The sequence below is a fragment of the Perna viridis genome, chromosome 10, assembly GCF_037379345.1.
Source record: "Perna viridis isolate PV_CMFRI_1.1 ecotype Kerala chromosome 10, ASM3737934v1, whole genome shotgun sequence".
Classification (NCBI taxonomy): Eukaryota; Metazoa; Mollusca; class Bivalvia; order Mytilida; family Mytilidae; genus Perna; species Perna viridis.
In genome coordinates, this window is record NC_142454.1 from 21,005,452 (window position 1) to 21,030,945 (window position 25,494).

Genomic DNA, 25,494 nt, shown 5'->3' on the forward strand with positions numbered 1-25,494 from the left:
AGGTTTGGTAAGATTACGCACTATTCTGAATTTCAGTACCATTTTGTGAATTTTCTGAAGATAAATTACCATCAGAAATACCTTTGTATCTGTAAGTCACATAGTGGTTATCATAGTATGTATTTCGGTTAATGATCAATATGTATTTACAACATTGCCGCATAAGTTCATAGACAAACATAAAGCAGTGTTTTGTCATTTAATAAACGGTATTACACAGGCACATTTTAGACGCATGTCTAACGTACGTCTTGAAATGACGTATGTCAGACGTCTATCAAACGTATGTTTAACATATGTTTTTTTTCAGACGCGTATCCAAAACGTGTATCAGACATATGTTTTGCAAACATATGTTAAATGCACGTCAAAATCATATGTCTACCGTATGGTGTACGCAGACATATGTTAAATGCATGTCAAAACCATGTCTACCATATGGTGTACACAGACATATGTTAAACACATGTCAAATACTGTTTGACATCTACTGAACATACTCATAGATGTTTAACACAAAATCAGTAATTAAACTTTAAATTCAATTACTTGAAGTTTAGAAAAAAAAATTACTGCATTTTGTCATTGTTATAATAGAATGAAATTAAAAAAACAAATATGATTAAGGGGATTAAGGTCTAGAAAAACAGTGTCAGGGCGTAACATACGCGATAGCACAAAAAAAGCCTGGGCCTCAATATTATTTTCACTACAACACAAATTTAAGTCTATAATGCCTAATAAGAAACTAAGACGTCTATGCTTTCAGGTTATGGTCACTTTGGTATACTATTTCCATTTACAATAACATTAGATTAACAGTACAGTGTAGATTGCATCCTCTGTGTTTCTGTTGTTTGTTGAACTCGCATTAAAGATTGCAAAACAGTCTCTTTATACCGGTATTTGTTTACTTGTGAGAAATATTTGTTTTGCTTTTTTTTTAACAAAATAAAATTGTGAGAAAGTACTTTATTTGTCCCTCATAAGAATTATTGGTATTTACCCATACAGGACCATATTAAAAGTCTAATACAACTCACAGTTTTTCAAGGAATTTTGGGTACAGAGCCCCAACCAAAAAAAAAAAAAGGTTCAATTGTAATTTATGCATATTCAATATTTTCTGTATTCTGGTTTTAATCTTAATCTGTTATTTTTTTTTACGGTTGTTTAAATAAAAAATTACTTGTTATATGATAAACACTTGTAGCGTAGCCATTTGTTGGAATAAAAGATGAAGTCCCTACTTATGATTTTTAAAATAAAAATAGAAATGGTCAAAGTTTGTGCTTACTTCAGCATAAACCTATCCATGATGAATTAAGGAAAATTACTAGTTGTTGATATTACGTTTTTAAAAAGAGTTATCATACACCGATTTTCAATATGGAATACAAATTTGGTAATCAGATTGGAAAGAAGTGCTTCTGTCTTGAAAATTGCGATATTTAATATCCGACCAATACATTTTGATCTTCATATAATAACTAAGAACTCAGATGAGAGAAAATACCGGCATAACTCCGTGTTCTCAATTGATGAACCATGATGGAATACAGTGATGTGTTGTCAATATTGTCACTGTATAATTTCAAGCATTGATGGAGAATCTGTGTTATTTTTGAGTACAAACCTGTGCCCAAATTTTAATTTACAAGGTACGTAATCCGTGCTCAAAAATGCACAGAGAGTGAGGGTTTCTCTTTTGTTATTTTTCTTTTTCTGTATCCTAGATGTGAGCAGAAACAACTGTCTTTTCTTACTCTGGTACATCGAAACCGGAAATTAACATGCAAGGGAGATAACTTTGAAACGGTTGGTCATTTCGCCCCATTTGGAAAAATAGATAATGAAGCTACCAGTTTGGATACATACACTCCTGATATTTGAATTAGGTTCCAGTAATAGAATTAAATAAATATTTTGATTCTGTAAAGAATTAAAAGTCTTGTGATAAGTCTTGTACGAGTTTAGTTTACCGACAGAGACATGTAGCATACGAACATCGCCCATTACAAGGGTAGATAGAATCACAGAAATCCGCCTATTTACCGAAAAGACGGAAATTAGTTGCGAAATCCCGTTTGTAAAGTTACCGTTGACCCCGAGAATCATTTAAATAATTATGAATGAATATATTACAACTTATTTTGAAAAAAAATATACTATGTATTAAAGTTTGTAGGGCGTTTTGTTTGTTTTCCCTATATAATCTATGCAAACGGCGATAAACAAGATGGTGGACAAAAGATAGGTAACTCTGTATCAATAAATGACTATCTACAAGAATGTATTTAAATGATATAGGATTGGTAAATCATACAAGATAATTTAGAGCACACAAGCCACTTCAATGTTTAATTTAATTGAAAGTATACTTTTAATTAAAATTCATTTTATTTTTAACTTTAGTAATTGAAATTAAAGAAATTTATTAATTTTGATTATGTAATAACGGATTTAAAATAAATTAGGAAGAGTAGAACTATTTGAAAAAAAATAAAAACTTCTGTATCTAAATGTAAGGTAATAAAATGTATTACTGACAGATTTTATAACTATCAAGACACCCCACACAAGGCACGGGCGTGTTCATAATAGTCCGCGATTACAGTTATCTAAGTTTAAGAATAAAAAATTAAAGTTTTAGATAAAAAAATTACGAAAACTTTAACCAAAACACAAGAAAACTATTAATACACAATACATGTAACTCCAATTGTAAGGAATGTATAATCCACACTTTATAATACAAAACCTAAATCATCATGAAGTTCACAGTTATCCAAATGAAAAGGAATAATAAATCCAAACACTAAAAACGTCAACACAGTATTTTAAAATAATCTAGAACGAAAAGAATAATGAATCCAAACACTAATAATCCACAGTCATGCACATATACACTGAAAGAATCACTCTGAATCCGATAATGTACACGATATCCTTGCTCTCTTGACTGTTATTGTCCTTTCTTATTTTCGTCGTTTCCGCTGTCCACTCTTCCTACCATGTATCCTCGGCTTCATAGAATATGTCAAGATGCAGGAAATTCTGTTGTAACGGCATTCACCAGGGCTGTCTCTTTATCAGTTCCGAATGTTAATCTCTCTGTGTCAGTCCCTATCAGCTTCACTTTCTTGCTGTTGCAGTACTGGTCACCTTCTTGATCGTCTTCAGTTAACCATTTCCGGTTTTGACATAATACGTCTTTGGTGTTGATCCTTTGGAATAGTCCCATACACCACAATCGTTCGAAAATGTAAGAGTCGAATTCGAGTGGATTGGGATAAAAGTTGGAAAGAATATCGGTTTCACCTTTGACATACGTAATCATGTTGATCTTAAAATGTTCTAACTAGGAGTGCATAATAATCTTTATATTGTTTTTTTATATAAAAAGAGAGCGTTGATTAATGTTCACAATAAAATTACTGTTATTTGTATTAATGTATGATGTTTATGATAATGACTGCTTAGCGTGTCAACTAAAAATAATAATCTCTATATTGTTTATTTATTTATAAATACAAAAAAGTATCTGGAGTGTTGATTAAAGTTCACAATAAAATTACTGCTATTTATTTTAATACATCTAGGATGTAAATGAATTATGATAATGAATGCCTAGCGTTTCGGTTATAGGAAGTGTTGGCCATACAATTACATAATCCAATTATTGAAGTAACCTAATTCACCTAATAAAATTTAATTATGTTACATGTCGGTGCTAAGTCTATGTGTCTCATGTTAAACTCCCTATTGGTTGATAATTATCCGGATTAATTCATCTGAAAACTTATATAGCAAAACAATTTTGTAATTGAGTTATCTTGTAATCCGTGTAACAGCAAGTTCTACACAAGAACTTTAGATTAAGATCTGACCATTTCTGTAGCAACTGGTCTGACATTTGGACACGCTGGGTGTGCACCCAATTTCCACCATAACTGCACTGAATTGAATTATCATTTTGGGATCATAAATGTATACGTTATTTGATTTTGATCCTACTGGTGAGGCAAAAATTAATCAAATTTGTCATTTTTTGCAATTTTGCTAGGATGCCCGGACATTATTTAACATTGTTTTGTCAATTTTACACATGAAAATGACAAATTTTCCAATAAAAAGGAGGACTGCCAAACTCCTTGCCCTGCACCTCCTGGATCTGCTGTGTGAGCAGTCAACTTTGTTGGTAGTCCCATATGTACATTTATATTTCTGGTACTTCAGCTCCAAAATAAGGAGCTTGAAATTTTATCTATACTGTGTATATACCTTACATGTACAAAAGTTATGTACTGTAGTTCTTTAGTTTTCAGACAGAGCCTCATACAGATGTTTTTGATAAAATACAATAGAGTATTACATTTAAGTCTTTGAGGCTATTCAGTGTTTATTGGAGCGCTTAGTATTTTTAAGCTAAAGTCTGGTAAAAACACTCCATAAATAATAACTTATATTTTAAAGCTGTATTTGTTCCTGATTCTTCGTGGGTAATTGTTTCTCCTTTCAGGATTTTCATAAAACACAGGCTTGGAAGACACTTGGGTATTGATATAAAGAACCAGAAACCACCCAGAGGTGAGGAGAGTTCAATTCAGGTTTTACTTGTATATTTTATTTCCTGTTGTTTCTTTAACTGTTCATTGAACATTTTTAATAGAATGTTATTTTTTAGAAATCAATCTTCATTACATTTGAAAACTAAAGGTACCTGTACATGTAAATTTATACAAGCGTAAAGTAATCACTTGCAACAAAGTTGTGACATGTAACATGTAATTTTTTTCTCTTCCATCTGTGTGGTAAAGTTTCACATTTAAAGTTATGTCACAAATGCTGAGAAAAATTTTGTTAATTTATTTGTTTTCTTGTCATATGCCCCTCTCTTAAGACCAGGTGTATAATGGTATACATGTACCAGTGTCTGTTTGGCAGTCGTTCACACTTCGATCAATAAGTAAGCAATGCTTTCACCAATTTTTGTGAAACTTTGGGGAATTGTTTCTTTTGACTGATGTGACCATTAATTTCCAATTTCTGGTTATTGAGTTAATTGGGACTTTATTCATTCAAAAATCAGGCGATTTTCTGAAAACTGATTTATTCAACGAGTCATAGCTTTCCTTTCGTCATTTGTCTACCCCGGACTTGACTTTTTATGAGCAGCTCGGCGGGTGTTTCTAGAAAAACGGAGGATGTACCTGGTTCATGATCCCAGTTTTTAGTGGAGTCCGAGTTGCTCATTTGCTTTTGTTACTTTGCATGTATGATTTTAGTTTCTTTATATTCTTTGTTGTGTATATCTATGTTCCATGTCTGGTCTTTGTCCCTGGATTACATTCTTTTGATTGCCGCTATAACCTTGGTTCCCTTGATTACTCTTTATGTTGGTCTTCAAACCTGTTCTGTAATTCAACTAAATTTAAGACTTATCAAAAGGATCATTTCAGCAACTAAAAGTTTCATTCTATCTATAAAAAATTTCAAGATATTGGCTAAAAAATGTAAAATAAAATAAAAATGTCGTTTTTCACCTTTCAAAGGTAATAACTCTTACATGGAGTTACATGGCAACATTGATCCCTTGTAACTTTCGTAGGTCTTATTATAAGAATCATTTCAGCAATTGAAAGAATTTGGCTAAACCAAATGGATTTGAAGATTTATGAGAAAAACTTCTGACTGACCCCTTTGTTTTGTTTTCAGTAACACCAACCATGTTTTTCCACAGATCAAAAATCCCTACATCAGTTCTATGAAAAATACCTTAAGGTACATTCATACCAAATTAGGTTTCAATTGGTCCGGTAGTTTCAGCGGAGACGATTTTTAAAAGAATAACATTAAAAATAGCCACTGAAACATCAAAAACGGGCAATAACTCCAACATGGCTTTACAGACATTTGACCACACTGATAGAACTCATCATAATGAACACTATTACCCTACATGTATGTCAGAATTTGGTTAAACCAATTGGTTTTAAAGATATATTGAAAAAAAACTACTGTCTGATCCCAGTGTTCTATTTAGTAATGGCAGCCATGTTTTTTGACGAATCAATAATCCTCACATCAGGATAACCTAAGGAACATTCATTTTAACTTTCTGTTTACTAGTATTGGAACTTTGAAATTTAAATTTATTTATTAACATGCACTTTTTTCATTGCAAAAATCTTTTCTTCCTTAGTCAGAATTATTCAATTTCATATCATAGTAAGCATGTTGTTTGCATTTTTTGTCGGGTTTCATATAGAGTGGGAATAAGGAATGAATCAGGATATGTTTTACATCCTGTAAAATGTACATGTTATCCTATGAACATTAATTATGGAATTTTTTTTACGAGACAGCTGGCGTATCACGCGCTATGTGGAGCAGCTGTTAATTATATTTTTAGTTATGGGACTTCATAAAAAGGGTGGGGGGCAATTTAACATATTTGCCCGAAAAGATGAAAATGCTTCAAGTAATTTTCTTGAAACTTTGTTGAAAGTTTATTTCTCAGGCTATTAGCAAAAGCTCAGTTTTGATTTTTACATGTTTTGGATTTTACATTTCCGAATTATGGGGCTGGAGTCACTGGATACATTCAAATATGGGTCAATTTCTTATTTAAGACTTCTACCTCAGAAAAACTTCCACCAAATGCCATGAAATTGTGAAGTGTTTGTTTCTTTTGATCTAGGTTTTTCATTTTATGTTTCCCGTAGCCAAATGGAAGGTAACATAAAACTGCTGGTGTACATCCGTCCATGCGTGCGTGCCCCCGTTTAGTCCCACTAATGAATGCAACGTCTTGGATACCGCTTGAAAGTATGCCTTCTTCTAAATTTTAGAGAGTGGTGAACTTAATTCATTGGTGTTATCAGTCACGGCCATAACTTTGTCTTTGTAAGAGCAACTGCTTTTTAACCACTCAAGGGACTTTGATCTAATTTTTTAGGAAGGTTAAGTATTATACACGTACATGTATGTTAAAGAGTAATCAAGGTTATAGCGGTAATCAAAAGAATGTAATCCAGGGACAAAGACCAGACATGGAAACAAAGAACATAAAGTAACCTAAATCATACATACAAAGTAACAAAAGTAAATGAGCAACTCGGACTCGACTAAAAACTGGGAGCATGGACCAGGTGCACCGGTAGGGTAAGCGTCCTCATTAAAGTTATCCTGAAGCATATCCTGAAGCATATGTGACGTAGATAATTTTTTGAATGCTTTTTCAAGGAAAAAGTGAGGAAAACATGTTCCCTTTCTTTTTTTCAAGGGCATAAACTAAATGTGCTTAAAATATAAGCCACAAAATGCACAAAGGGCTTTTTTAACTGTTACGTTTAGGGTATAAGAGTAACTTCGGCTCACCTTTTAGTTGTATTTAGGGGGGTACAAACAATAACGTTTTACATAATATTGTACATAATGCAATGAACCGAATAAAACACATTCTTCATAAAACTGAAGAGAAACAAGACGTCACCCTAAATTAAAAATAACTAAACCACTAGCAATATGAACTCCCAAAACACAGGAGAAAATAAGAGTAGATAATGTACACTTTCTCTAAGTAAAAGAAAAGACAAATCATTTCTTTGACATTGATGATTAAATTTTGTGACGGAATTATCATATGTATGAAGTTAATGTGTGTTTACAACTAAAATCTTGCAATTTGGAATGTTTTTATTTGTTATAGAAGCAATAAATCGAAATTTAGAGAATGATTATGTAAATTGGTTTGGCTCATTTAATTGTCTAAAACATTTTGATAGAGTTTTTGCTGAGAGAATAATCAATAAAAAACAGAAGCATAAAAATGTTCGAATGCCATGTTATTTTCTTAGTAAATATAGTATGATAAAAAAATATCTACAATTGAATTTTGAACAGTTAAGTACAAATCTGCAAGTTGTAAAAAGTATGTGGGTGAATGAATGGTAAACATTACTGAAACTATGTTTAACTCTGAACCGGTCGTTTGCATTTCTTTGATTTTGATTAAATTGTAATTTGACATTCATACAAATAAATAGTAGAATGTATAAGCTGCTTCATGTGATGTTATATACTTCTCCGCTTAAAAATCAGGCAAAATATGTATAAGGTGTTGCACAGGAAGGAAACGAACACAGAGATTTTATTGCATTATCCTAGTATCTATACCTGATAATCTCCAGAAATAATCATTAGAGTGCTTGTAAAATTGCCCTTTTCAGAGTTTGATAGCTCAAATTAATTAGTTTATACCCTTGGAAAATATTTTGTATATTTAAACGAAAAAGGTGTACATTTTGTAGCTTTTCTCAAATTCATATTGGTAAAGCAGAAAACGCTCGCTCTTTTCATATAATGTCTACTCGAAAAGTAAAAAAAAACATTAAACGAAACAATCTATTTTCCGACTTACTTGAAGTTCAGACCAAGTGGTGAAAGAACTACAATTGAAGAAGGAACACTCTGCAACCTATACTGCACCGCAGTACATGAAATGCACACTACCAGAAATCCGGAAGAAGCGATCAGCTGAATTATTGGTAGCCACGGGATGCCGTATTTCTGTGTCAAACAACGGACTAAGCAACACAGATTCCGTAAAAAAACAATTGTGTGCGATTCAAACTGTTATTTGTGTAACTCTAAAACGTTGCTCTTCGAAAAGAAGGTAAAAACATACACATTAGTTTAAAATATGCTAGATACAATTGATCTTTCACAGTACGTTTTTGATAAGATACCACAATTCACTTAAGGCTACATTAAAAGTTTAACTGTGGATGGTTTGTTTTGGCGGAAATTGGTGATTTTTTTTAATACTAAACCCAATTACTTTGCGCCTTTATGCTGTATTAAAGAGTTAGGTCGATATGTAGATCTTAATGCAGATTATGCCGTAACAACTGGACAAGAAATCACAGATGTAGTCTAACGCCGTGTTCATGTTGTTTTCCCATTTTCTGTGCATGACAAAAAACTTAAATTGGAACTCGTATGGCTACTACAGACACGGGAGAAAACTTTGATTTATCCCTTTTTAAATGCCTTTTCAAAGAAACTGGGCTGATAATGTCATTTTTCTGATCTATAATCAATTTTTGTCAGTTCACGTTTCTTTTTCTAGATTTTTTTGCTCTCCCGATACGTGTTACTCGATCGCATCATTTTTGTTATTATATTCTTAATAATTTGCTTGCAGGATAGTTGTTAAAATGACGAATCAACGGGTAACTAACTACCTCATCACTTTGTTATTTAAAAAGAAAAACGTAACCAAAACGAAAAACCAATTAATAACTTTTAATAACAATCAAGGTATTTTAAGTTATACACGGCTGTCTAGTTATCGATTCGTTTTATATTGTCGTTTACAAACAACTGTCTTCAACATAACTAAGATCAATGGTCAGTTTTAAATGCTGCAATTGAAAATTGATCTTACAGTAGTAAAATGAGTAGTATAATGGCAAACTTGTTTTCTCACTCCTGCTGAAAATACCAATGTATCATTTCGTTTAATTGTATAATTACTTTCGCTAGAACCAGAAAAGAATCATCTAACCTACTCTACTTTATATGCTTGTGTTGGTTCTTCTGTATTAAATCAAAGAAGACATAAGTATTTTCCTATAGTTAAACACATTGATGTTCTGTTTATTGAAATATTTAAATCTAAATCTATCATTTCAATATGAATTAACAGAAAGGGTATAGGTTTTTCGAATAAAATTGATTACAATGTACCATATTAAAAATTTGCAGATGGCTTTTTTTAAATTGTATGATGTGTTAAGTTTACAATGTTCTCGTATTTCAGTACTTGTATCGGGAAGACTTTCCATTAAGGTATATTGGGAATCGAAAATGTATGATAGGCTGGTCGGGAGTGAAAATATTTTCGTATCATTTTCCTCTGCAACTATAGAGCATAACTGCTAAATATTTAGGTAGTTTAAAAAATAAATGCTTTGCAGCCGCACAGAATATTTTGTTCCGTTCTGTTCTAATGTCAATACAATACGAAACCCAAGTTAAGGAGTACACAAGAATAGATAATACAGAAATAAACGTCGATTACTTAAAAATGTAGATGAATAATTATTCAGTCATAGGGACTGTAGCTGAAAAATGCAAATCCAAGTATAAGATGAAAACATTAGTTCAGTATAAGGCCAAAAAGTGTACTTTCTCACACATTAAGTAAACACGATATCATGTCATTTGGGTAGAAACGATATTTTGTGACTTCATGTTGACACGTTAAAGCATGTAACAGGTCGTTCATCATTTTTCCGTGTGAGTTGAGTCACTTTTTTAACACAAAGATATCCAAATAAGTTTTTTGTCAGAGGGTAAGCTTAAATGTTCAGTACACTTTAGGGTCAGGCCCTTGTGCAATCGAATATGCCCCTCTTATATGGTAGTCATTTTTGAACACTATTTTGCCGGTTTGAATGAATCACAGTATTGACGGTATAATACTCATCATTGCAGGTATGTAGGATATTCAACAATAGACTTCCAAACATCAACAAGCAAATACCCCCACAAGGGCACATGCTTACCTACATGGTTGTTTGTTTAGAAGAAAAATAGCGACATGTACGAAGGATACTTAACTTTTCTCTTTAAAGATGTATAAATACCTATTTAAAACAACATTAGATCTGCATTTGAATATACTGTTAAAAACAATTTTTTGTTGCATACTAGTATAAAGTACTTTGTTTTCTAATGTAATATTTAATATTGTTCTGAGTATTTCTTCGTATTATTTTGCTTACTTTATTGTAGTTAATAAATGTAGTAACACCAAGTCGTGCATTTTTCTCATTAATAAATGTTTTTTTTCTGGAATACTTACAAAATATTGTAACTCGATATCTACTATAATCAGTTCATCTCATTTAAGTAACTCAATCAATTAGGCTATCACTCACGCTATTAAGCATGCATATATCGAAGTTTTAAGTAGTAGCCTTTGTAAAAATCATGCAAATTCTGTAAAATGTGATACATCACAAAAAGGCTACATATTTTTATTTTTGTAAGAATTTGATTTATGGGTGTGTATTATGAAATGTGTAAGTATTAATTCAAACTTACCTGCTCTTAGGAGATAATCAACATTGAAAATCTAATAGATTCTATTGTCTTTGAGTGTCATTTACAGAGTTATCTCCCTTAATTTTGAATCTACAGTGCATTCGCAATATTTTTTTATCTCCTAAGAGCATGGGTTAAATGAAAAACCAAATGTTAATTTCTGTTTATTATGGCATTTCAGACAAAATATCATATATTATATCATATCTTATATATAGTCTATATGTAGACTTTTCACCTATGAATCACATTTTGCATGATTCTTTGCTGGACTACTACTTACATGTAAAGATTTTGCCGTTATCATTTTGTTATTCCAAGATACGCAAAACATATGATAGAGAACACCAAAGTATAGTTTGTGCCAATGCTTATTCCTCAACCATACATGCATGTAATGTAATTTGCAGATACATGAAAAACGAAAGTACTGCTAACAAATAACACCACTAACATATGTAAACATAGAGGACATACCAGTAATTGAAGTACAGAGAAATGAAGTGCCCGTCGCTGTGTCGTCATGTCATTCATAATAGGGAAGACAACTACTATCATGAATAAGATTAATAGCCACATTACACTGATGGACACGGTTTAAGGTAGACAATTTTTTCAAATGGTAGAAAATGCTGTGCAAAATGGTGTGTTTGCGATTTGATTTAAAACGTCATAGTAAAGTAAAGTAAGATATCAGCCTGTCGACCTCTCTTTGTGGATTACTTTGCAATATGTTCAAAAACACAATCGGTGAAAAAAGTCATTTTTTTACTTTGATGGTTAAAAAAAAGTAATCAGAGGAACCAAGGGTCTAGCGGAAATCAAAAGAAAGCAATCCAGGGACAAAGACCAAACATGGAAAACAGATATATACAACAAAGACCATTAAGTAAATAAGATAATACATACAAAGTAACAAGAGCAAATTCGGAATTCACTAAAAACTGGGAGCATGGATCAGGTACACCGGTACGGTAAGCGTCCTCAGCTTTTGTAGAGAAACTCGCCGGGCTGCTCATTAAAAGTCAAGTCCAGGGTAGAAGAAAGGGGAAAAAACTATGACACGATGTGCAAATCAGTTTTTATGGTGCAGATGGATACACCGTAACGATCCACGAGTTCATGATGGCGACCACAAAACTTCAGTAGTGATGACTTCAATCTTGCAACAATATAGCCCTGTTCAAGAAGCCCAACTGTAAGAAGTCTAGCACAATACAAAAAGTCTGCGTAGCTACGGCACGCTCTTGCATAACATAGGAGTTGTGATATGAAAATTCCATACGCACGTGCTGAAGGAATGTTAGTTCAGATGAAAGGAAAGTTGACAAGTCTGAATGGAAAGTCATCATGTTTGTCTTACAATTTGTTTAATAGTTTTTTCTCCATCGATTTCTAAGTGTAGGTCAAGATTTGAGGCTGACTTCACAGTATCTGTAGTATCCTTTCCCTCAAGTTTTTGGGGTAGATGCGATGTATCAAGTCCCAGAAACAAGGATTGTTTAACGATAGTACGTCATCTCAAACAAATGCATACAAACAGCGGTATATTCCTGGATCTGCCGCCTAAATCACTTTCAGAACTCCTTACAACTTAACTCAATTAGGGCGATCAAATATGAATCAGATTGTCAAGAATTCAAGCAACCCGTAAGAATGTGTCTTTCTTCTAGTAGCTTTACCTCATAACCATATACAAACTTTGTTTTTTCTACCATCTACGTCACACTGCCAGATGTATAATGTATGGCATAAGAAAATCGGCTGCATGGGACAAGGCGGGCTATTTGAGACAGTGACGTAGTACACGTCCAACTTCCATTTTTAGATTCAAGATATAGTAGCACAGCGGGATATATAATTCAGATATTCGATTTCATTTTCAAAACTCGTGATATATAAATATCGGTAAAAAATAGAATGGTATCAGCAATTAGATAGGGAGGAAAGTTGACAAAGGGCGGAAATGATCTAGTAATAATAATGCAACTCCGCGAAACGTGTCGGAAACTTTTCATATTCGTTTGAAATCATTTATTTCAACTAAGTATCATGATGTGACCGCAGTAAATACATGCCGTTTTACAAATCCAATTTAGTGCAAAACATGTGCACATTTATTAATTGTCTATGGTATTGCAATTAATGCTTTTTATTTGAAATAACAGTAAGCTTGTTGTTGCTCACTGACGTTGGGCTACATATCGCTGATCTATATATAGCACTGAAACATTTTGTCGCATTCACACGTATATGTAAAAAATTCAATGGGTGCATAATTTTTTTCAATGTAATACAGTCTTTATTTATATGAACCTGCCGCTAATATTTACGTAACAATGTAATTGTGTATTTAAATGATTACGTTTTTACTTTCTTCCTGGTTTACCACATCTAGCTGTGTTTTTTTGTTCGTTCATGTTAGTGTTAACCTGCCTTGTCTTTATCAGGGATGTAAAAGGTCAATGCATCTTACAGTAAATTAATATATTGAAATACAAACCATTTCTGATGTTTTAAGATCGACATCGGTTTATCAAGGATCCTGGACTCTAGTTTTCTGGTAACAATCAACCGTAACAAATGCTATCCATTTATTCAAAAATGTTTGAAAGGATATCACCTGTTCTTGTTGACGGTTTTCTTGTAGTCGCTATTTTGTACTTCTTATAAATAATTTTATTTTGAACATACGACCATGCCCCTTTCCCGATAACACATGACAAGGTCGTGGATCAAGTTTTCAATATTTAATAATTATTATCATTCAAAACTTTTGTCGATCTATATTTAGTTTAAACCAGCAATTAAATCTGTAATTATTTATAGATGATATCTATCTAGATCATTATATTTCATTCGGAATTTTTAACTCCCTCAACTCTAATTTATTCTTACCTATGTCGACCGACCTATTTTCATGTACATGTATATACCGAAAATTGGTATGGTGAATATGATAATTCTGAAGTCCAGTTGTTTATAGGTAAAAATAAGCATTTAAATGGATGATATCTAATACAGCGAAACGAGACTGCACATTGATTTCCATTCATTACACGATAAGGAAGTGTTTCACCAAAACAATATGTCGTCCAACGGAGATGGATAGATTCAAACAGTTTTGTTCATAGCAGGAATACTAAACTGATAAGGATGATAGGTGTGATACGTGTTGGGATTTATTTCATTTTGTTGATTGTACAGCCAATGTTTGTTTTAGGTAAGTCATTGAAGTGAAATTAGTCTGTATTTTGTTTGTTTGAATTTGCGTTTTATTTATATTTATTGTCTCCATTCACGCTTTTCATCAATTTCGATTGAAAGAGTTATTTAAGCAATTCTTGGGTCATTAAAACCATGAATGAATTAAAACACGTATAAAATGCCAATGATAAAAACTGTTTGTATCTTAATTAAAACCCACTTACGCGTGCGTCCACATATCAATAGTAGTGCAATGACGGTATTATAAAACACCTCTATAATGAATTCTTTTGTATCAAAGAAGTCAGTATTATTTACTAAGGCTGCTAAAAAGCACCATAATGAAAAACACGACTCCTTCTTTTGTATAAATGATGGTTGTAAGTGACATGCTGCAATTTTTTGAAACTATAATATTACTATAGCTTAATGTATTATCAAGGTAACTATTTCCATAAGGTGTATTTTCATCGCAATATGATAATTGATGGAACACTTTTTTTTCTACATATATTAACTGTTATAGGGGCAATATTTATTAGAGTTTTGTATTTGCATAAAAAAATATCTCACAACTGCTATAAGATGCAGATGTAAGGAACAGTACGAAGCTGTGGTAAGTTTGCAATTGTTTGAAAGAAAAATGATTGAACGTTTGCTTTTGAAATGTAAGTTTTTTTGTTTTCTGTGAAGGTGATCCTTGTACAACCTATCAGGAACTTGGAACAGCCGAGGACTCATATCGATCTGTTGCTAATTCGAAGATTACTAATGCCATATGTGATGACCAACTGACGGAAGGATGGTATAGAATTCCGAGTAAGGCTGGTGAACACATGCCAACGGAGTGTATCCTTGGTGGCTTTAGGTGCGGAGTACAAAACCCTATATGGATGGATGGTAAGGTCATATATCAAACTTAGCCCTTCTATATGATACTTTAAAGGGAATTTAAGTATTCAAACGTTATTCAAAATAATATAATCAAGGGATAATTTCGAAACAAATAGAACAGACACACACAACGAAGAACATGAAATAACTTCACATCACGCATATAGAATCAAAAGTAAATGAGCTTTCCGGTCTCAACTAAAATGGGAGCACCGGTTATTTACTGAATGATGTTTATCAACATGCATATGCAATGCATTTGTTCTAATGGTTGTCGGGGTAAATATTTAGGTCAAATTATTATTCAAAGATACTTTCAGTTACAAAACTTATTTGTGTAATCATACATTCCCATTCAAATAATTGGTTGCTCCCTTTTGTAATAAACGCTACTATTTTCTTTTCTATATAAAGTTGACCCCCTTGTGATACCATTTATAACCATTTACAGGAACATTTCCCGATACTGGTAGTGTTCATAATGTGACAGCGTATGCTACAGATCCCTACGGATGTAAAGCTGACTCGTTTGACATTCGGGTGAAGAATTGTTCTTCTTTCCTTGTGTACAATCTGAAGCCAGTCAGTGACTGTAACCAGAGATATTGCTTCGGTATTATTTGAATTACCTTACAACCAATTTCATTGGCATACGATATTGTAATTTGTTTCATGCATGAGGTAAAAATTACAGTTTTGACTAACTACTACTTTTCACATATAAAATGATATACATGAACTAAAAGTAAAAAAAATATTCATATCCAATCCCTCTTAAACGTTACTCACCACGTTAAAAAGCAGTATTTAATAAACGTAATATAATATAAATAGAGAATCGTTGGTGGCAAAAACGGTATGATATGTTTTGCTTTGTGCATATAAGAATATAAGAATGAAAAATAATGATCAACTCCAGTACAACGAAAGCCAGGGATACAAAATATAAAACACTTTTAATTGTTGCTTCTGTTTTTCCAGTCATTCATTTTTTTTACATTTTGTTTTGACATCGATAAACAATGTATACTTGTAGGATCTGAGCTTCCTTGTCCCTCGGGTCAGACATCTGACAATGGATTCAGTCCTGGGTGTAAATGTAAGTTGACATAAGTTTTGTTTAATTTTTTTTTCAGAAATCTGAATCTGTCTTGTACAAAATAATACAATATTATTAGTCAGGATCCAATGATATATTGATTTAATAAAAAAAAATGGACATGTATGTTATGTCCAGATAAGGTTAAATTACATTTTTATACACATTTTGATAGTTGACCCATGCTTGTCTGTCAACTACAAAGAACTGAATGAATGGAAGAGATCAACAGGAAACACGGGTACCAAGGACCTCTGCGATAATTTTCTGATTTCGGGCTGGTATAGGCCAACGAGCCCAGTAGGAAATATGATGCCGACCGAGTGTCAGGTTAATGGATTCAAGTGCGGGACTTCAAATCCAATATGGATGAATGGTATAATTTCATTTACATCAATTTATATATCATGTCTTTATGCATCAGTGAAGAATAAATGATTACTGTTTTATAATGACCAGGCCATAAACGCTTCATCTATATATCAGGCAACACACTTTATGTGTACAATGGTGTCAGTAAAGGGATTTCAGCTGACCTTATCTAAATTGTATTTGTAAAGATGTTCTCATTTTTCTTATAAACTAATTTATAGCCGTGGAGAACAACATGATAACGAGCAAGTTGTTCCAATTCCTAAAACTGGATATTAAGAGTAAATCAATTTCTCGAAATCAATAATTATAAAAAAAAAGTCATTATTCCAGAATAATAAAACATTATTGTTACCTTTGGGTTTTTAAATCGGCTAACTGTTTTCCAAAATATATGAGACAATTCAATTTGAAGGCAATTCGTGTCGGTGAAATACTTTTGACATGTCATGTTGTTTCTTTTCGTGAAAGTTGTCTAAACAATGAATTGCACATTTCACGTATTGGATTGTTTTAATATCGTGATTTGATAAAATTCTATTTACCTTTGGAGAATGAAATATATAACTTTCAGTAATTGATCAATTAAGTATAATAAAGTTATCATAGCTAGTATGACTGAAGTTAAATTCATAGACTTCATCGTACTATTTGTTTGTGAATTTATACCTGTCTTGATTGCACCATTATATCCAACACTAAACTAACTCCATGAGAGAAGAATATTACATAAGGCTTTATTTTTACAATTTACAAAAATAATTGCAGTGAATCTTACCAAGCTTCACGCATTTCAGGATCACACCCGTCATTAGGAAAGACAGTTGATATAACTGCGTGTGTTTCGCAGAATAACGGTGATTGCTGTAGCCACTACTACAACATTCAGGTCAAAAACTGTGATGGATATTACGTTTATAATTTAACGCATACCAATGGCTGTTACCAGGCTTACTGTTTCGGTAGGGATCATCAATCTACATTTTTTGTAAATGGAGATATCTTTATCTGGTGAACGAATTTATTAATCAAGACTTTCACTTTCACGCATATTTGCTAATATGTGTTGTAATTTGAAAAAAAATCGACAAAATCTATTTGTTCTACCAGTGTAACTTCTACTTCAAGAGTTTCCTTGACTTGACTTCTGATAAGTCAAAATGTCATTTAATTAATATATACTGACCTCCACAAGTAAATAATACAGAAGACCAAATTCAACACCTCTTAATCAATATATCATTATTTTACAAATTACAACTAATTGAACCCCTTAGGTCTCAATGTATACTATGTGCTTGTAACATGTTTGTCGGTAGGTAAACGAACCATGTTTTACATATCGAAAACACTAAGTTTTGCTATGATATTTCTAGACTTCCGATTAAAATTAGGATTTATTATCGGTCTACGTAAACTTTACATTTTTAACAGACTTAGTAGTGAAACATAACTACAAAAACCTAACAATAATAACTGCAATTTGGATAGCATCAGATATCAAATCACTTTATTACAGGGAATGAGTCAAAATGTCCAATCGGAGAAACCTCAGATAATGGTGGATTTACACCTGAATGTGAATGTAAGTTAGAATCTTGAATTTAAATTCATTCATTAATTAATGCATTAACCACTAAACATTTATGTGCAACTCATTATGTTTTTCATTCTCTCTATCGTTTTTAAGATTACCTTGAGATAATAAACAATACATTTGCAACAAGAAAGAGCTGCTTGTTTATTTCATTCATTATAGAATTAAACTGCTATTTTCAGTCGTACATGCATATATGAACGGATCTCGGAGCTCCCGAACTCAATGAACGACTGCAAATAGCTGTTTATTCCTTATAATTCTATCCCATTTGTTTGTTTTAATGTTTTGAACCGGTATATGTATTTATAAAATCTAGTTCTGGGACAATTTAATTTTGGGGCGAATTTATTTGTAGTTAGAGTTTAGGCATTTATAACTTTCCTTCCCCGAGCTGAAAATTACTCTATGTAAACAAACTGTACTGTAAAATCAATGTGTATGTAATAAACTATTCCTACGGCTATGTCATGCCGTTTAGGTCGATGCCACACTCTTTATTTTACACGGCCGACATGTTGGTTTCAAGTTAACTGGCAAAGTTCATGCAAGTATGAACTTTCTGGCAAAGACGTTCTCGACCAATCCAAAACGGCTATAAGCATGAAAAATCTGATGATTACAATTATTGACAAAGAGTAATCAAGGGAACCAAGGCTATAGCGGTAATCAAAAGAATGTAACCCAGGGACAAAGACCAGGCATGGAAAACAGACTTACACAACAAAGAACATAAAGTAACTAAAATCATACATACAAAGTAACAAAAGTAAATGAGCAACTCGGACTCCACTAAAACTGGGAGCATGGACAAGGTACACTGGTAGGGTAAGCGTCCTCTGCTTATCTAGAAACACCCGCCGAGTTGCTCATAAAAAGTCAAGTCCGGGGTAGACAAACGAGGAAAGGTAAACTATGACCCGTTGAATACATCAGTTTTCATGGTGCTGATGGATACACCATAACGATCCACGAGTTCATGATGACGACCATAAAACTTCTGTAGTGATGACTTCAATCTTGTAGCAACATAACTTAGTTCCAGAAGCCTTTTTGTTAGAGTTCTAGCGCCATACAAAAAAATCTGCGTAGTTTCGGCAAGCTCTTGCATAACGTATATAACTCCATACGCTGGAGCCGAAGGGATGTTGCCACAGATGAACGGAAAGTTGACAATTCTGAATGAAAAGTCATCACGTTGATCACAAATGATTAATCATTTTCAGTTGATCCATGCCATGGGTCTAACTACGATATCCTCCAAGGTGAAATGAAGCGGTCATCGAACTACACGTTACAGCCTGGTGACGTGGCAATAGAGGATAGTAGACTGCCCACAGGATGGTACAAGATAGACAGTGTCACTGGTAATGATATTGTTAACGAATCTGTCAGCCTGATGCAATGTGGTACAGTCTACCCGCTGTGGATGAAAGGTATTCTTTTTATTTAAGTATACATTTTATGTTATCTATATATATTTAAAGTTCAGTCGTAGTACGACAAAAATGTAAAAAAAATTTGACACTGAATAACACATTATATTTCTAAAGAAGCCCTTTTTTATTCTTTGCTTTAACGTGGGTAAATTGGCTAGATTTGGGATTACCAGCGACAGATTAACTAACCGTGTAGCTAGGTGCATTGTTTTCCACTTATTGTATTCAGGAAAAGGAATTACTTATTCCAGTTAATTGTGTTAAAAAAGGTTTAATATTAATGATGTTAGGTGGTATTCCATCGATTGAAGAAAAGACGGTCGACCGTAAAGTATGTAGATCGGATCATGACAGTACTTGTAAAGTGCAGTATGATATTAAAGTTAGAAATTGTGGAGGCTACAGGACCTACTATTTGAATCAACTTAATGTTGACAAGGCAGCATACTGTTTTGGTAAGATGTTTTGTTTGTATGTTATCAATGTCTGCAAGTTGAAGTCGTATAAATACTAGACTTAAATGTTATTAAAGTAAATATAGCGCTACTTTATATGTAAGTGTGGTTTGATTGAGTGCTTATACATATCGATAAACATCGACAAATAGATATGTTATTTAAATGTTTATAAATCACTTGTGGGTGCTACGAAACCCACAAATAATGGATATGTAATATATGTAGTATGTCAAATGTTGTTAAGGAATCCTTCTTTCAATGTGTGAAAATAGAATTGGACAATATGATAATTAGTTATCATGTCAATGTTGCTTTGAACAAATATATCAACTGAATTTTATTTTTACTTGTTCATCAAATAGGAACATTACCAGTTCCACCACCAACTACCACTACCACTACTACGCCTACAACAACAACAACAACAACAACAACAACAACGACAACGACTGAAAAACCTGATGATAGTAAACGTAAGAGTAGGTAGCATGGTTTACAAATTGAACAAACTGCATTGGTCTAATTTCTTGTGCATATATTAAATTAATGCTTTACACCTCCGATACACTCGGTGCTAAATCCACCCCTCATGATGTAAATTAGTTTAGTACATCGGAAACAGCTTTGCAGATTTTTAATGAGTAGTACTCGTGCCCTATTAAAACGTTCCTGTTAAGCATTGCCTTTCAGCTAACGGAGTGATATGTAGTGAATCGAGAAGCAATTAAAGGTCTGCGGAGGAGATGGAGGAACTTCAGTGAACACTGAAATGTCTACAATGCCGAATACAAAAAACATAATAATTCTGATAAGTAGAAAAACAAGTATATATAAATAAATAAAAGCTAGCAAAACAAAATAGGTCGGCAGTTTAAAAAAAATGTTTCTGGTAAAAATATGTTTGCTCCCATTTATTTCGCTTTTGGATTTTTTTAATGTTATGGAGGTAAGAATGTTATTGAAAGTCCTTACTGCAAACTTGTTATCTGATATCATTAATTTCAGATAAAAGAGACAAGAAGTCAGACCGATATATTACGATAGTTATCGTTATGCTGTCGCTGTTAATACCTTTCACCGCAACAGGCCTTTTTGTAATTTTGTAAGTAGTTGTGGTTTTCTTGATTGCCTTATCACATTGAATACTCTTGACTGTGAGTAAGAGTAATCGAGGGAACCAAGGTTATAGCGGTAATCAAAAGAATGTAACCAAGGGACAAAGACCGGACATGGAAAACAGACACACACAACAAAGAACATAAAGTAACTAAAATCATACATACAAAGTAACAAAAGTAAATGAGCAACTCGGACTCCACTAAAACCTGGGAGCATGGACCAGGTGCACCGGTAGGGTAAGCGTCCTCTGCTTATCTAGAAACACCCGCCGAGTTGTTCATAAAAAGTCAAGTCCGGGGTAGACAAACGAGGAAAGGCAAACTATGACCCGTTGAATAAATCAGTTTTCATGGTGCTGATGGATACTTCATAACGATCCACGAGTTCATGATGACGACCATAAAACTTCTGCAGTGATGATTTCAATCTTGTAGCAACATAACACTATTGTAGAAGCCTATTTGTTAGACTTCTAGCGGCAAGCTCTTGCATAACGTATGAGTTGTGATATGAACACTCCATACGTAGGAGCCGAAGGGATGTTGCCACAAATGAAAGGAAAGTTGACAATTCTGAATGAAAAGTCATCACGTTTGTCGTAAGCTTTGGTCAATAGTTTGGTCAATAATTTGTGTATGTTTTTATGATAGATATTGGTACTGTAATCACAGAAAATATTTCATTTCTAAACAAATTTGCTTGCATATGCTTTAAGTATTTATTGTTCATTAAAGGAAGATGATTCATATACAGTGGAGCATTTCATAATAATAAGCAATTTATATTTGTTTTTGATTTCATTTGATAAAACTCATACAAAGATATATATTTTCCCATATCTAGCTTTTGCATACATTTTACTAACGAAAATACCCTGAGAACAAATTTTATATTTACAGGTGTTTGAAATACAAGACTAAAGGAAAACGAAGTATCAGTTTCGCCAAGTTGGACCAAGTTAGTTTACCGATGCCAAGTGATGAAAAGGGAAATGCATTAACACAGAGTTGTTATCCACCACCCTACGAGGAAGTTGTTAGGCAAGACAGTGAGAATAACAGAAGAGCCTGGGAGAGAAGTCAGCCTGATGCTCCAATTGTCATTGACAATCCTAACCTGAGTGTTTCTCGTCCACCTATTTCGACGACACGTGTTATTGATCATAACTATATGTAAAAATATTTCTTCAGTACGTTGTGAAACAATCAGTTTGACCTATCATATGATGAAGCTTAAAGATAAATAATATTCATAGACATGTATTTGGTATAATTTATGGACCAAAGTATAATTACAAATAATTTGTGTATGTTTTTATGATAGATAGATTGGTACTGTAACCATAGAAAATCTTTTATTTCTAGACAAATTTGCTTGCGTATGCTTTAAGTATTTATTGTTCATTAAAGGAAGATGATTCATATACAGTGGAGCATTTCATAATAATAAATGGATCACCAAAATTACACAATTTATTTGGTATTAGCAAAAAGGATAATAAAAAATAATTTTGAATACAGCCCTGTATCAGATACGTGAACAAAAAAACTTACCATCCTTAATCTAAATATAGATATATCGAACGATTAATTCGATAGCAAATTCATGCATTGGCTTAACTTGCTTAGGAAATATGCTAATGCCTTCCAAAAAAAAAACAAATAACCAAACAACCGAATGAAGAATGTAATAAGAATATTGGATTGGCAATTAGTTTCTAAAATTTAATGTTTTTTTTTTGTCACATCAATTAATTCATACAATCCAGTTTTTATTTGATTTTATTAGATTTCACTTTATAATGACGTTGCTCTTGACACTTAAGTTACTTATTTATGTATTGTTTTTATTTTACAGGTTGTTTTATATGTTTGTAGTTCAATAGTTATATTAACAAACATTCACATGAATGTAGATATTTTTCCGTCCTAGAGTATATTTTTTTTTACTTCTCGTAAAGTACGTTTTGTTCAGATTGATGCTCACAAGTACCCAACAGTTTGAAATACAATTTATAGCAATGTTAAATAATTCACAATCAGTCCAACTTTATCAACATTTTTAATCTAATATTTTACTGTGGAAGTACTATTGTTCATGAAGCACTAATTTTCGTGGTTTTCGTGGATAGGCCACACCGAGAAATTTGGTTCCGAACGGAAAAGGGATTTCCATTGATGTGTATAGTAAACACTTCTAAACCACGAATTCAAGAATCGCCGAACATATGTTTCTTCCCTAATCCACGAAAATTGGTATCCACGAATTCAAATACTTTTACAGTATTGCATACCTTCCTACAAATATTCCTCCGATCGATCAAAAAGTCAGTAAAATGTAACATTGCAAGAATTTCCAGTTGAAAATATCATCGACGAGTACAAAAAATGTAATTTTTTTAAAAATAATTGTTTGTTCATATATGTACTTGTTATTACTAAAGCTTTAAAAAGCAATATATTCTTTTATATTCAATGTTGTAATAAAGCATTATGTGTTGCTAGAGTTTGGGAAAAGTTTAATGTAGATGAAACGTTGGTTTATCATGCTAAGTATAAACACTGTGAAAACTATTATCTCGTTGAGAAAAAGCGTGTGTATCATTACTTGTTACAGTGACAATTATACTTTTTTTATTCCGGAGCACTTCGTTATTTTCTTTGCCAATATCCACGAGATGTCAATACAGGACCTTTAAAACAATTTCTTTACATGAAATTGATATCATAATTTAAGGGAATTAGCTCAAATTGAAAATATTGAACATTTTATTTTGTATATATACAAGAAAATATTCGATGACGTTTGTAGACATAAGAATAAGTCTGTATCTATGTGAAAAAGTTGCATTTTTACATCGGCCCTGTTAAGGGTGTTTTAATGATGTCTTTGACCTATGTTTATGATTTTATTTACACGTCTAAACAAACTAGTATACATGAACCATGCTATTCTTAAAACTGTACACATTTGATATATATGATTAAATTATGTATTGAATTTCCGTCTTGTTCATGACTGTATCCAGATGAATTAGACAGGTACCTCAAACACAGCTGTAAAGCAGATTTACATACCCTCGCTTATTTTTAGTCAAATCAATTGAATCCATGTTTAGCACGCTCGAACTGTCGATTTACATTTCTTATTGAACTGTATACCACAAAAATAATATGATTGTTAGAATTGTAATGGGCAGATTGTTTACCTTTTTATGTAGTTAAATAAATCGAATACTTGTCAATGTATACCAAAGCACAGCACAATGATTTTAGTACACATTCAAAAATACATAAGCAATTGAAATAAATACTTTGCTTTTGAGAGAGTAATCAAGGGAACCAAGATTCTAGCGGAAATCCAGGGACGAAGACCAGACATGGAAAACAGACTAAGTAACTAAAATAATATATACAAAAAACAAAAGTGAATGAGCAACTCGGACTCCACTAAACATGGCATTTGAGTGAAACCTCCCGAATAATCGATAATTTGTGAAACAATGTTAATACGTATTCTATCAACGAAAGATTGCACACGCCTAACACTTAACTCGTTCAAAAAAAGAGCTGTCATGATTCGATTAATCTTTTTTGTTATTACGTGAATAGTCTTGAACTACATTGCAAAGTTATGTAATAGGCCATTCTTTAAGATCCAAAATAACTTGAACATGTTCCTGTTTAGTATTGTTTTAAATAATATAGTGAAATGTTTTTTTTTAAATACTAGAAGCCAACGGACTACAAGGTTTACCAAGAAAACTTTAAGGAAGTTAAGTTCTTTGAATTGACCAAAATTTAAAAATAATAAGCATGTGGTAATCGGAAATAGTCTGGTGTAAATTATACAAAAACAGTGCAAAGAACTACATGTTTTTTTCGTATATCAACATTTCACTTTGGGTGGGGTATAGGAAGTAAAGGACATTGTTGTAAATTTGGTCTTGTTTACCTGTATACAATGTTTGTTGAAATATAGTTGTGAGGGTATTCTGTATTTCAATAATAGTTCAAAATACAGAAATAGGAGCAAACAATTATAAGGTAGATTTTTTCGTCAGATTTCTTCCATCTTTAACAGTTTTTGAAAACCATAATTGTAGTAATCTATTACTTTTATTCTAATTTTAGGCACTGTTGCTTGTAAAGATGTAAATATAACGATGTACGTAAGATTTAAATTGAATCT

General features: G+C 32.5%; 1 protein-coding gene and 1 long non-coding RNA gene across 3 annotated transcripts; both read left to right on the forward strand.

The window, feature by feature from the left end:
- The first annotated feature begins 4,474 nt into the window (after positions 1-4,474).
- Positions 4,475-9,634, forward strand: LOC148604915 (uncharacterized). Its single transcript, XR_015915958.1, has 3 exons — positions 4,475-4,590; positions 8,432-8,680; positions 9,553-9,634. It is a non-coding gene; the product is annotated as an uncharacterized LOC148604915 (long non-coding RNA).
- Positions 9,635-13,979: 4,345 nt separating this feature from the next.
- On the forward strand, positions 13,980-24,303 carry LOC148604916 (uncharacterized). 2 transcript variants are annotated; one of them, XM_088549102.1, is made up of 12 exons: positions 13,980-14,341; positions 15,019-15,225; positions 15,671-15,832; positions 16,256-16,318; positions 16,494-16,694; positions 17,488-17,652; positions 18,210-18,275; positions 19,514-19,723; positions 20,017-20,181; positions 20,547-20,663; positions 21,190-21,286; positions 22,203-24,303. In XM_088549102.1, the coding sequence occupies exons 1-12, from the start codon at positions 14,275-14,277 to the stop codon at positions 22,477-22,479; spliced, it is 1,797 nt and encodes a 598-aa protein (XP_088405228.1). In that variant the 5' UTR covers positions 13,980-14,274; the 3' UTR covers positions 22,480-24,303. The 2 variants fall into 2 exon arrangements, with proteins under 2 accessions (XP_088405228.1, XP_088405229.1); XM_088549103.1 differs by having other exon boundaries at positions 20,547-20,657.
- The last annotated feature ends 1,191 nt before the right edge of the window (positions 24,304-25,494 follow it).